The following is a 12,991-nucleotide window of genomic DNA, read 5'->3' as shown; positions in this document are numbered from 1 at the left end:
GCAGGCGTACATTACAGTTGGCACGAGACCGCCTCTTTGTTTTGTTTTTTCTTGCGCAGGCAGCAGCGAGGCTGGGATACTCACTTGTCACTCATTAGCAGGGGCGTAGCCAGAACTTTTTTTCGGGGGGGGGGGGGGGGGGAGTTCAACCATACTTTATGCATGTTCATGCGTTCGTTGTATGTGTGCGTGCCTATATACGCAAGCAAAACTGAAAAAAGTTCGGGGGGGTTTGAATTCCCCCAACCCCCCCCCCCCCCCCTTGGCTACCCCTGCTCATTAGTATCGCTACAGTGCATTGCCTGTGGCTCCTAAGGGCCATCGTTTCTGCGGATTTGCGGCTAAATCGGGATCGGGAATTGGCACATGGAACCCAAATTTTTAATAACCGGGCTGGTACTCACTGCCGCTTCAAATTATCCACTCAGATTTACATTGAAAATAAAGGGCCATAGAAATCCTTCTAATTATGCGGGATTTCGAAAATAAAATTCGAATTAATGAGGTTTACTGTATTACCCTCACATCGATTCATCATTCTTTAAGTTTAAAAGCTTATGTTATACCGGTTTATAGGCTCTAATTATAGTAAATTTTAATTAAAATATTTTACAGGTTATCACTTGCATTTCACCGAAAGTCAAATCCTGCTACTACTCAAAGTTGTTCGAATTCGCTTCGGACCTAAAATTTACTATTCGCACAGCCTAGTTGTTCCTATGCGACCTCGATCAGTTCTAATCGCGCTGAATAAGAGATGTTTCCATTTTTTTTTCTTTTTTCAGTATTGTTTCACAATACCGTCCCGAGCTTTCGGCAAGTCAACAATAGTTACTCATTCGTGGTGACACGCTCAGCGTGGGAGAGCGGAGCCGTTAATCAGCATGTCGCTGCGCCGCTGACGGTCATGCGCTGCGCATGCCATGATGGGCACAGCGAGGACAGCCAGTCAAATCAGCAATGTTCCCCCGAGTCTCTTTCAACCACGGAAAGCAATTCTAGAAAAAATCCAGGAAGACTTCAGGCGCAGGTGGCTGTTTTGGTCGGCGGTGCACGTCAGTACGAAAACATTTCGGGGGGGGGGGGGGAGGGGGCAGCAGCGACGCAGTGACATTGGCGGCATGCTGATATGCAGCGTCAGCGGCACAGCGACATGCTGATTAACGGGCTCCGCTCTCCCACGTTAAGTCCGTGCTACCACGAAGGAGTAACTAGTGTTGACTAGCTGGAAGCTCGGGACGGTATTGTGAAACATTGTTGAAAAAAGAAAAAAAAAGACGCAAAAATTTTTTTTATTCAGCGCGATTAGAACCGAGGTCGCATAGGAACAACGCATCATCCGAACGCTAGGGCTCTCTAACCGCCGCAGACATGAACGAAAATGTTACGACTCTATCAGAACAGTAACGTTGACGTTGACGCATAACCTGACAAAAAAAAAATCAGGAGGAATCGAACTGACGACCTGCAGCCATAACCCTACGGAGAGCGCACCAACCAACTACGCCATGAACTTCGCACGACGTGGACGTCTAAAACGACCAAAAATCTACGGTAAAGGGCCCCCGTCACTTTTACGGCGGTACTGCGCTGACGGGCCCCCTCACCATAGTCACCGCTTTACGACGACGGGGCCCGTCACTATAAGTACTTCGCTATTATGACGGGCCCCGTCACTATTACAATTCGCACTACGGTGACGGGCCCCGTCACTTTTACGACGGTACTGCGCTGACGGGCCCCGTCACCGTAGTCAGTACCAAATAGAAACCAGCCGCCTTGGAATAACGTTGTTTTTGATCGTCAGGTATGTCTTCATTTTTAAAGACGATAGTCTTTCTTGGGGAACTTAAACGCAGAAATTTTGGTCTGTCTTTCTGCCTGTCTGTCTTTCTGTTTGTCGGCACGTCCCCCGATTCAGCCACTCGGCCAAAGTTGAACCACTTGCCCAAGGGCCAGCCGTCTTGAACTGGTACGGCTGTTCATACTTGTGAACGTTGTCGATCAAAAAGTAAATATCATGCATATCTGAGGTGCAACATCACTAGGTAAGTATTAGGTGGCGTGTTCCTTTAATAGAAATGCATACATACGTAATGTTAAGGTCCCTAGTTTCTTAAGCTGCGCTGAAAATGCATAAGAATGGAAGCTTGAGCGAGTTGGTATTGCGTTCATCTTTGTTGAAACAGCGCTCACTAGACGACGACGAAGTAAAGAAGGCACAGGACAGGCGCTGCCTGTCCTGTGCCTTCTTTACTTCGTCGTCGTCTAGTGAGCGCAGTTTCAACAAAGCTGAAAATGCGACTGCGCTGAAATTTGCCTTCCTCGGTGCCCTTCGCACGAGCTCATTGTTGTGTTTCGGTTTCGGTTCTGTATTGCACTGTACGAATGCCATGGGTTGGTGTTGAAAAACTTTAGTTTTGAGAAGGCCAAGAAGGTGAAAAAAATATTTAAAAAATGAAAAAGCAGCGTTGTGGGCGGCCTTCAGGCTGCCGGTTGTGGGCGCCGCTCTGGCGTTCCTGTTTTACTCAGGCGACGTGTAAATAAAAGAGTGTGTGGAGAGTACTCGTTGAGTGCGGACGTTTCTCTGCTTCAGCGCTTCGCGCCAAACCGCGTTTTCGGGCTGGCTGGCGTCCCCGCCGGTCGCGTTGGTCACCGCTGGTCTTCGCCTGCTGCTGCGCCGGGACTACCAGCACGCAACACAGCACTCATGTTTCCCGACGTATTGCCAGATGGCGTCCATATCTCACACAGCGCCTCTTCTATCGTCTTTACACGACATTTGCAGCGAAGCACGCAGATACGCGGCCAATTTTTTATCTGGTCTGGTTCTCGAGGCAGTGCAGTTCGTGTTTGGCATTGCAGAGATATATCAGTTAATGGAACGTACTTTTTAACCACTTTGTGGTATGATTCGTACAATTATTAGGCCGGTGTTTTGCAATCTTGAGTACTATAAAACTCGGAAAGTGTAATAGCGTTTCGGTATTCTGTTTGAAAGCTTTCTCAGTTCCAACTCATCTGAACTAAATTCGCTCAATAGTTTTCGAATTTATAGGAACCATGCTGACTGTCTGGCTTTTAGAAAGAGCGATCCTGTCATGCAAGTGTTCCTACTGAAGCGTATTTCGTGTGTCCACACAGCCATTTTTTATTACTTTTCGGCGTTATATTATTGCATAGTGTCTATGGTTAGCCCAACGTGTGTGAGCTCTGTAAAGTGCACTCTGCTGAAAGTTAACCCCCCCCCCCAATGTGTCTCCCTTGTATCCACATAAAACTGTCTTCAGTTGTCTTGTACGAAACTTAAGGCAATGATATGTTATGACTGTTTCAAGATCGAACAGCAAAATCTGGCCAGTTTGAATCTCAAAACTGAGATGAAGCTAGATGCTAATATTGTTGCTTTGGCAATTCTCAAGTGCGGATGTTGCTAACAATTTCTTCTGCTTCTGCTGCTTTAAAGACCACATTATTCTTATATTATCAAACGACCACATTTCAGTACTTTAAGGGACACATTCCACCTTTTTAATGATAGACGCCAGGTCCGTGGCATTAATATACTGACATTGGGAAGTACAGAAAAATGAAGCTCACCGTAAGCTTGTTCGAGAGTTGCCAAGACACTTAAACTTGCCAGAACAATGGCTTTCACACTCATTTTAAAAGTGAATTCACCGCTCACAGGTGAACTGCGAAGCACTCGCGTACCTATGGAAGCGAAGCAAAGACAATTCGCACCTGTTCGGAGTGCATATGTTTCACATGGCAAAGGTATTGTTCGTGGCAGTGTTCTTATTCATTTTGGGCTCGGCGTGGCAATGCCTGCACTTGTAGAGGAGCCGGGCAAGAGCTGCTGCAGGTAAAAAAACGTATTTCTTTTTTATATAAAACAAAGATCTTTGCACTTCGTCATTTCAACGCTCTTTACACCTCGCATCGCAGGGGAAGGAAAAAAAAAGGAAAAGACTTCTTTGTTTAAGAAAAATCCTTGCGAGCGAAAACATGTCAGGCGATTATGAACTGCCTCTTGTGGCCCGCGGCCGACGCGATTGTGCGTTCGACACAACTTGTTCTTACACGACACCGCTAGAGCAGAACCTAGAAAATAAATGGGCACTGGTAATTTCATGATGTCACAGTAGATTGATAGCGACATCTCCTTGGCTCAATAAAAAGAAGTTGCAGTACTTCTACGCTATTAGCAATTGGCAGGATCACGGTGGGCAAAGGTAACCGTCTCACGGTTACTGGCATGCTTTGTTTACTGCTAATATTCAGCGTTTGTTGAAGTTCCGTGATCTCCATACCAAACAAAAGCGCCATTAAAAGTTCAATGAAGCATTTTTTCTATGGGAAGTTTCGGTTTGTGCAGGAGCGAAGTCTTGGCGGCTTGCGGTGCCGTGCCTTATCTCTCGCCACTCTTGCTAGATGTCGGCCAAGATCCTCAGCTCCTGTTTGTTCTGAGTGGCTTGGGAATCTCCTTTATTTTTCAAAGTAAACGGGTGAAAAGAAAGCCGCCGAAAAATAAAGAAAAGCATACGTAATGTCACATGAATTTTTGTTTCCTGTTGATGGTACACATGAGAAAATTAGGACGTATCTTGATCGGCCACTTTTGAACAAGTTACGATGCAAATTTTTTCACATTAAAAGTTGCAAACGTGCGCTTTGACCAACAACCTCGTATTCTTCGTGAAAACTTTGCTGTTACGTCTCTTGTCCTCGCGTCCGTTCACATAGTAATCTTCTTTTTATAGAAAAAGTATGAAATTAACAGTGTTTTTTTCAAACATTGTCTTGATTGCCATGTAGAACATGATCACTGCTATGGAAGCAATAACTGAGAGAAAAAAAGATATCTAGCTGCGGGAGAGAACATGTTTATAAATATCGCTGTTTCTCTCTCTCCCTCTTTCACGTTCTCTTTACCTTTGCTTTGCCCATGGATTTCAAGCCTTTGTACGTTAAATCTAAATTCTGAGAATCGAATGATATCGTCATTGGCAGCTTTTGGCTCAATTGTTTGGCGAGCTATTATTTTCCGAACCATAACGAGAAGTACGTGCGTCATTTTTGCCCAAACAATGTTTATTGTGTCCTGGGGCACTGGTTTGGAGGAACACAGTGTTTCTTGCCACTGAAGAACACTGTGTAGAACCCGGGCCAGCATACGCATGCGCCGTTGTCGCACGTCATCTCGCATATATTTTGTAGGGGTCCGTTGCACTTAGGCTCACAGTTAGACGTGCACAGCTGGAAACTGGAGTAACGAGGGCACTCCGGCGGGCACGTGGCCGCGAGAATGCATGGCATTTTGCCCCAGGGGTCACTGCAATAGAAGACAAAACGTTGTGTTGCGTGAAGGCATGTCAAGAAATGCATTTTTAACAAAATAACTGTCTTGGAATATCGCATCCAATATTTAATACTAACACCTTTTGAACAAAGAACAAATGCGAAGCTTGTGCCGACTCTAATGTCTAAGTAAATCGGACATATGTACAGTCGGTGTCAAAACTTTAGAGACCACTAAGTATGACAAAACGATCCATTTCTCAGCAATTTGTGAATGTGTATGGTCGAAGTGCACACTACATGTTGTTACAGCGTTTTAGAACAGGTTGGAAATCAAAACTGAACGCTGGCTGTTGAAGCAACGGGAATATTCAGCCTCTTCTTCTGTCCCCTGGTCCTTGTGACGCTTACTTTACACGCTCACAGATTTATGTGCATTAGTGTATAAATGCATGTATCTACATGCGAATAAACAATAACGCACGAATTACGAAAGAATCCCGCAGAATAATCATTTGCAACAGTCCTCACATCGATCGCTCTTTCTATGCGAAATCGACGAATAAACTGAGACTGCGAATAGTAACTTTCATTCAAATTTAGTCGCACGAACTGCTCTATTTGTCTTCAAAGATTTGGATGGTGCACAACCTTACTTTAGATTATTGAACGCAATGCATTTTGTTGTTACGGGTACTGGGAAGACAAGGTGGTTTGTGTGAGAGCTGGCTATTTTTACTTAAATCCTTGCGAATTATACACCACGTCTTGAGCTCATAAAATTTGCTTAATAATTGAAATTCTGCGCAAAAATAACACTGAGAAGCAGCTAGTGTAAAGACATAGGGGAGTAGGTTATAAATGAAGGAAAATAAAGTGGGAATGGTGGTCAAAACAAACCTTTGTGTTGTTACAGAACAGGGCACAAGAGAGGGGGGCGTTGTAAGAGGACAGATTTCGCATTTATACCATAGGATGAGTATGCCCGTTTAAAATAACCTAAAACCTTAGCATGCGATCCTGGTCATCTCAGTAGGCTAGGCAGAGAAGAGTCAAAATTGCACTTTGCGAATATTGTATGTCATCTATACACAAGTCCCTCGGCTACGCTTTGGTGGTTAAAGAAAGCTCTTATGCAATACAACATAATCGATTATTGATGTCGTAAACACAAGCGACCGTAGCTACGAGCAAGTGGACACATTGGTAAGGACAGTCACGAAAAGTGCACTAATGTCGGTCTTGCGAGTGTTCACCGTGGCAAATATTGCCTGACAACTATGAATTGGAAGGCGCATGACTCGAAATGTGGTTGGTAGCCAGTCACGAAAAGAAATATGTTTTTTAGGAGATTAGAACGACATGAAGATGAGCTAGTTGATTAAAGCGAGGTGTGCATATATAAACATAGGACAAAAGAAACAGGCAACAGAAACACCAAAAGCAGTCGGCGTTTGTGTTTGATAGTGAGCGTTTGCGCTTGTTTTTCTTCCACTGCGGGCGCGTCTGCGTGCCCTACATTTTTCTACAGTGACTCTCATCAGGAGCGTTGAGACACACGACATAAATGCCTCTGGCAGAGAGGGGGAGAATATGGCGCAGGTTGTGCGGTGGAATACTTGCCTCCAATAATTGCAAATCAGTTCTGCGGAATCCCGCAAGGTGGCGGAAGGGTTAAGAAACGAAAAATAGACAACCACCTGCTTGTAGCACGAAGACACAAGGAAATCCATACGGATTTCTCAGAAATAAAGTCTGTTAGTCACCCAAAAATTCGTCCTGGTCCGAGGTTTGAACCCGGGACCAAGACGAATTTTTCGGCGACTAAGAGTCTTTATTTTTGTGAAATTCGTATGGATTTCCTTGTGGCTTCGTGCTACAAACGAGTTGTCTATTTTTCCTTTCTTGTCTCCAATAAATGGATGGCGTTCGCTCTCCACCAGGCAGGTGGGCGTTCCCACTAAGTTCTTTAAGTATGAGTCCAGCTCCATAGTCATAACAAGGATGGGAACTTCAACACAAAACTTTGCTTTTCGTGCACTGTCGCTTTATGCTGTGCTTGCATACACTGTCATAATGGCATAATGTGTTACATATACTATGACATTACTTTTCACATACTTGTGTTTGCTTACTAAAAAGGAGAAGCCATTGCTACACCAAGGGCACATTTCCATGCTTTCACCGTTTCAATAAAAAAGAGGCGTAACGAAACAGAAAACGACATTACTCACAGTATATATCCTGGCGCGCAGGCGCAGCCTACCTCGCACTGCCGTGTACAGCTCTGAGGCTCTGGTTTGCCGCAGATTAGCGGGCACGCCGTAGAGCAGGCGTTGAAGTCCGCGTGACGCTCGTTGGCGCAGCTTTTGCACTCGCGGACAGAGATACAATCGCCCCAGGCGTTGCGCACGTAACCTTCTTTGCAGAGGCACCAGCGGTACATGAACAGCTCGGTGCCCAACGTGAGCCATGGCTTGCAGAAGCGATCGAGGCGAGGCAAATAGCTCCACACTCGCACCTCGTTGGAGTCGCAGTGGAAACGATATTCTGGAACAGAACCAACAGCGCTGCTGAAAATATAAGCCCGGCGCTTTCTGGGATGATCTGAGGACATTTCATCTTTCCGCAGAACGTCGCAAGGTCTGCGTCATAGCAGGAGGATAGCTTATTTACCTGTTTGTATCAATTATTACCGTAACATAGAGCATTTATTCTACAGTCTTGAAACTGCGCTAGCGTACGGCCACAGAGCCATCAGAACAGGACAGGCGCAGTCCTTGTATCATGTCTCCTTGTGGTTGTAGGTCAGTACAGTTTATTATTAGGCACTTTTTTTTAAATGCCACCATTAAAACTGTGTTTTTGTTAGTTATTGGAGTCTTCGTCCCATTTTTTTTATTGATATGATATATAAGGAGATATTGACGCACAATTATGGCGCCGGCTACTCCTTAGCCCTTGAGTGAACACATATAAGTGGCTTATATGCCTCTTATACAAAATATTATCAATGTTTTACTTTACATGCTTGTAAACATACTATGACTACGAGATGTACATTTTTTGGCCTTTTGAGTTCTTGCTGCATCCGGTGAATTCATTTAAGAGAAACTAAGCAATTGAGAAGAAATGATTCGCGAAAAATCGAGCTTGGGCATATTAGAAACAATCGGATATGCTACGTCTATTTTGGGTTGATTCTTTAGTGCTGTCCACGAAGAGGGACGTACTAAGAAATATGGAGAGCAAGGTAAATACAAAATAGTGTTGAATGTTGTCAAGCAAACTTGACAGAGCACGCACTGCTATGTCATCTGTTCATCTGGCTTTCTATAACAAATATCTGGTCAGAAGGTTAGCTGCCTCGGTGTTTCGGTGGTTACCGCGCTTGGCTGCTGACACGAAAGATGTGGGTTCGATCTCGACACCTGCCGTCGCTGTTTCGATGGACGCGATATTCTGGAGTCCCCTGTACGTAGATATAGGTGCACGGTAAAGAACCCCAGGTGGTCGATATTTCCGGAGTCCTCTACTACAGCTCGACTCATAACCATATCGTTGTTTTTGAGCATGAAACACCGCAATTTTTATCTCTTCTCATGATTCTGCATCATCCAAAAGCAGCTTGATTATGTGGACAAAAATTCCATTAGACTATCTAAAGGTCGCAAGCGCACAAAGGCGATTTTATTCATGCGTACGAGGGCCAGCAAAAATAACATTAAATATCTTCCGCTTTGTCACTATTCAGTCTCATCAAGGCTTTTTTGTCTTCGTGTTCAGAAAAGAGACAAGTACGACAGGTAATGACACGCTTTTGCTGGCTTTCCAGCAAAAAACAACCGAAGGCATTGCATGAATTCTAAGAACTGATAATGGCATTGGTCTTGTGAAATATCTATAGATTCAAAATTAACCGATAGCAGATGGAGAGATCTATCTGTGAGTGATATATGGATCCAAGTATTAATATAAAGGACACTACGGACACTACGTAGATCACTTGTCAGACATAAGATGCTTGGGTGGGACGATGCTAATACGAATGCGTGGTAAGTTGAATATTTGATTAAACCTTAATAAGCCATAGATGACTGCTACAGCGAAGGGTTCTGTATTTGCTGGCTTGTTGATAAGTCTGTCTGAACCGTTTTTCTCTGGTAGATTATTTTAAAGGCTGTGAACAAGCGAGTTCAATTATTTTCGTGCTGTATGTTAGCACATCTGGCTTCTCGACTTTTTTCCACTAGTACTGTAAACCAAATTTAGCTAGTTGAAAAAAAAATATCTGCCCATGTCTGTTCATCGTGATATGCCAAATGTTATTGCTCGTAACTATTATTCTGTCTTATGTCTATAAATAACTGTGCCTCAGGCAATGTTTGCTCCCGTTGCCTATTAAATATTCTCACTAAGCTGACCGGTAACTTCAGAATTTACGTGTAAACGTCAGTATATTCAGTACGGGAGCGATTTCCTATAATCTACAAAAATAAAGCAAAATATCTGGTTACTGCATGGAATACTCACCGACATACTGAGCACCTGTGGCGGCAAAAACCATTAGCAGTAGTAGTGCGGGTTGTTCGCAAGGCATTTTCCACATGAAATATCACACGAATTATCGGCACTGGAAGGTCAAGAATCGCATGACTTTCAGACTGCCCTCAAAGCATGGCGCAAAATTCTCCGCTCAAACGCGTTTTCATAAAAAAGAAGAAAAGAAAGACACGGGAGCTTCTTTTCTAAGACATCTGCTGAGTGCAGTCTTACCTTTGAACAATAGCGGATACATCTCTTTCTTCAAATATACCGCGAATACCATACATGTGCGAGCACACTACGCAACTACTAGCGCAGGCATATTGTTTTTGCGTAGGCAGTTGACACCTGCGGCAATGATTGCGTCGCAGGAGTAGAAAGTAAAACAGGTTGGCGTTGGAGTTCAGTTTCTCTTGAATTTATTTTCCTCGTGGTCGTTTTCCAGAGACCGGGAGGATTAGACAGGCTTGTGAAAACGTAGAAGCGATAGCAGCTGCGCTGAGGCCAGCGATTATGACCAAACAATGCGAACTACACTCTAAAAAAAGAGTATATATGACTCCTTTTGGGGAGTCTTGACTTGCCACTTATATGGCACGTCAACTCTCTTTTGCCTCTTTAAGAGAGTCATATACGTGGCCAGTCAAGACTCCCCGAAAGGAGTAATACATACTCCTTTTTTTCTTGGAGTGTATAGAGAAAGTTATTTTACTCTCGCCCCCGTGTTTAGAGCAAGTGTACGTAACCTTGACTCCAGCGGTCCCTTGTCCGCGCATCCAATACTGGGGTTGTGTGTTTTGCTGCGTCAAAGCTTATGGCGAGCGAACACTGGCGGCATGCTTGCGTTGACAAGAGGCCGGAAGCTGTCGTGGTCGTTCGCTCTTGCCCCCGCAGCCCCCGGCCAAAGATGGCTGCCCCCTGCAAGTGATGGAACTTCTGGCGTATAGGCAAAAATTTTCATGGCTTGCATGGGGCAGCCATTTTCGGTCAGGGGCATCCGGCCTGTCTTTATCGCATACCGGCTGCCAGTGTTCGCTTGTCATCACGTAACCAAACCCGCAGCCCCTACGCTGGCCACGCCGGCAAATGATAACTGGGGTCATGATAATTTGTGCTTACTCTGTAGGTGGGTCTCGAGGGTAAAAATGACCGGCTCTCTAGACAATTTTGCGTAGGACATATGGCCACCGCCACCTTGGGCTGTTGAACGAATGCTTTCTTATTTTTGTGTATCACGACGTAAATTAAATAAGGTCCATAAACGTCCAACGCACCAACCCAAACGTCTTCATGCGCATGCGTCTACAATAGCACTGTTTGTTTATTCAAGATACAGAATGGCAAGGTTAATAGCTCGATGTGGCGGCACCGAAACCCATCCTTAAAATAGTGTATTGAGCACGACGCGACAACTGTCGGGCTCCGACGGCCACGACGACTTCATTTTCGGTGCTGACTTGTCATCTAAGAGGAGTGATTTCCTGCGTCAGTTAGTGCTTGTTTGAAGCGAAATTCAAGACAGGTCTGTGTGTGCCATTTTTTAGATGTGAAGCATCTTATAGCGGAGTTCAATCCGGTGGTGGTGGTGGTGGTGGTGGTGGTGTGCGGCGTGACCACCCTTACTGCGCATGCGCAAACCTTCTCCACTTCACCTCTCCACTCCCCCTCTCCCCCTACCCCTCTCTACATCACCTTTCCCATTTCCTTTTCCCCTTCTCTTTCCCCCTCCCATTCCCTTTCCCCCTTTTCTCACCCTCTCCCATTTCCCTTTCCCACCTACATCTCATTCCCCCTCTCCACATTCCCTCTCCAGTCCTCCTCTCCCAACCACCTTTCCCCTCTCCCCTTTCTCCTCCATTTTCCCCTCCCCCTCTCTACATCACCTCTCCCCTTCCCTTTCCCCCTCCCCCATCCCGTTTCCCCTCCCCATCTCATTTCCCCTCTCCACTTCCCCTCTCCCCTTTCCCCCTTACCACTCCACCTCTGAAACGCGGGCTCTACATGCCGAAACACTGCTTCGCGTCGCCTCATGGTCCCCTTTAGCGGGAGATGGTGTGATTTTTTTTTGTCTGTGTTTGACCTTCGCTGGTTTTTGTTTTTTCGTTTCAAACTTGTCATCTAGTTCCAAATAAAGATGACTGACGCTGCTTGGTGCCGACTTATTTTTGCCCAAGAAAGTATTAATCAGTCGTATTCTAACAGACAAGCCTGCGTCGAAAAGGCTACGCTTTGCCCCGAAAGGCTAGGCAGTATTGGCTGCTTGCAGGACAGATTCTTTCTAAAACTGCATTTTATATATGAGAACATGTACGTACTTGCCTTGGTTTACCTGCTACACTTCCCTGGAACAACCTCGCCAGCCAGTTACGTGCTCTTACCAAAACAGGACCAGACAAAGTCAGGTTACAACGAGCACTAAAATGTAATCCGATGGCGGATTCGGAGCAGCCTTCTGTCTACGCGAGCGAGCACTCGACTCTGGCGTACAGCGCCTCACTGTCCACAACTATCTTAGCCAGAGCGTGTATATAGCAGATGAAAGTCCGCAAGCCTTCGTCAAAAGACTATCAATCGTGGCATCGCCATCGCTAGACTAAGGCAATTAGGGCAAAACTGCAGCGCAGGTACTTGCTTGTGCTGTCCTTGTTGGCTGCCTTGTCGATCTGACTTAACTACACCTAACAGGCCAATCCACTTTGCTTACACTTTCTTACAGTAAATTAAGAAAAGTCGGCCCTCTAGCGATCAAAGCAACAAAGAGGGGGGGCCGCTTTTGCTGCTTATGCATTGGGATTCACGGTCCCATAGACCCAAAATATTCTCATTGATGAAGTCATGGTACTGCGGCTAGTGTTCTCAAGCAATGAACCTCTGAGAGCTGCTGTAATTTCTGAAGGCCGAGGGACTGATTGATCGTCTGTGACGTCTAACAAAGAATTATTACGACGTCGGCCACAAACAGTGGCCTTTTCCGTCTCCTCTTAACTTTTCCTCCCCATCCCCAGTGCAGGGTAGGAAACCAAATTCAGCCCTGGCTAACCTCCCTATCTCTTTTATTCTCCTTCTTCCACTCTTGAGGGGCGCTTTCAGGGACATCAGCCCAGCAAATTGCTCAGGCTAGTATTCATTCTAAAAAAAGACAGGG

General features: G+C 45.3%; 2 protein-coding genes across 2 annotated transcripts in view; both read right to left on the bottom strand.

Moving 5' to 3' along the window:
* LOC119401630 (zonadhesin) overlaps positions 1–12,991 on the bottom strand; it is a 297,434-nt gene that overhangs the window by 52,163 nt on the left and 232,280 nt on the right. The gene's annotated exons all lie outside the window — the stretch shown is intronic.
* On the bottom strand, positions 5,077–10,069 carry LOC119401640 (zonadhesin). The gene is made up of 3 exons (XM_037668549.2): positions 9,835–10,069; positions 7,536–7,851; positions 5,077–5,335 (listed from the first exon to the last, which is right to left on the bottom strand). The coding sequence occupies exons 1-3, from the start codon at positions 9,908–9,910 to the stop codon at positions 5,095–5,097; spliced, it is 633 nt and encodes a 210-aa protein (XP_037524477.1). The 5' UTR covers positions 9,911–10,069; the 3' UTR covers positions 5,077–5,094.

This window comes from Rhipicephalus sanguineus, chromosome 8, assembly GCF_013339695.2.
Source record: "Rhipicephalus sanguineus isolate Rsan-2018 chromosome 8, BIME_Rsan_1.4, whole genome shotgun sequence".
Taxonomy (NCBI): Eukaryota; Metazoa; Arthropoda; class Arachnida; order Ixodida; family Ixodidae; genus Rhipicephalus; species Rhipicephalus sanguineus.
Note: the sequence above shows the minus strand (reverse complement) of the source record. Positions and strands in the feature narration are given on the sequence as shown.

Coding starts and splice junctions, on each gene's coding strand:
- LOC119401640 (XM_037668549.2), bottom strand. CDS start 9,910: ATGTGGAAAATGCCTTGCGAACAACCCGCACTACTACTGCTAATGGTT. Junction 7,852..9,834: donor CACAGGTGCTCAGTATGTCG/GTGAGTATTCCA, acceptor GTTCTGTTCCAG/AATATCGTTTCCACTGCGAC. Junction 5,336..7,535: donor TGCGCGCCAGGATATATACT/GTGAGTAATGTC, acceptor CTTCTATTGCAG/TGACCCCTGGGGCAAAATGC.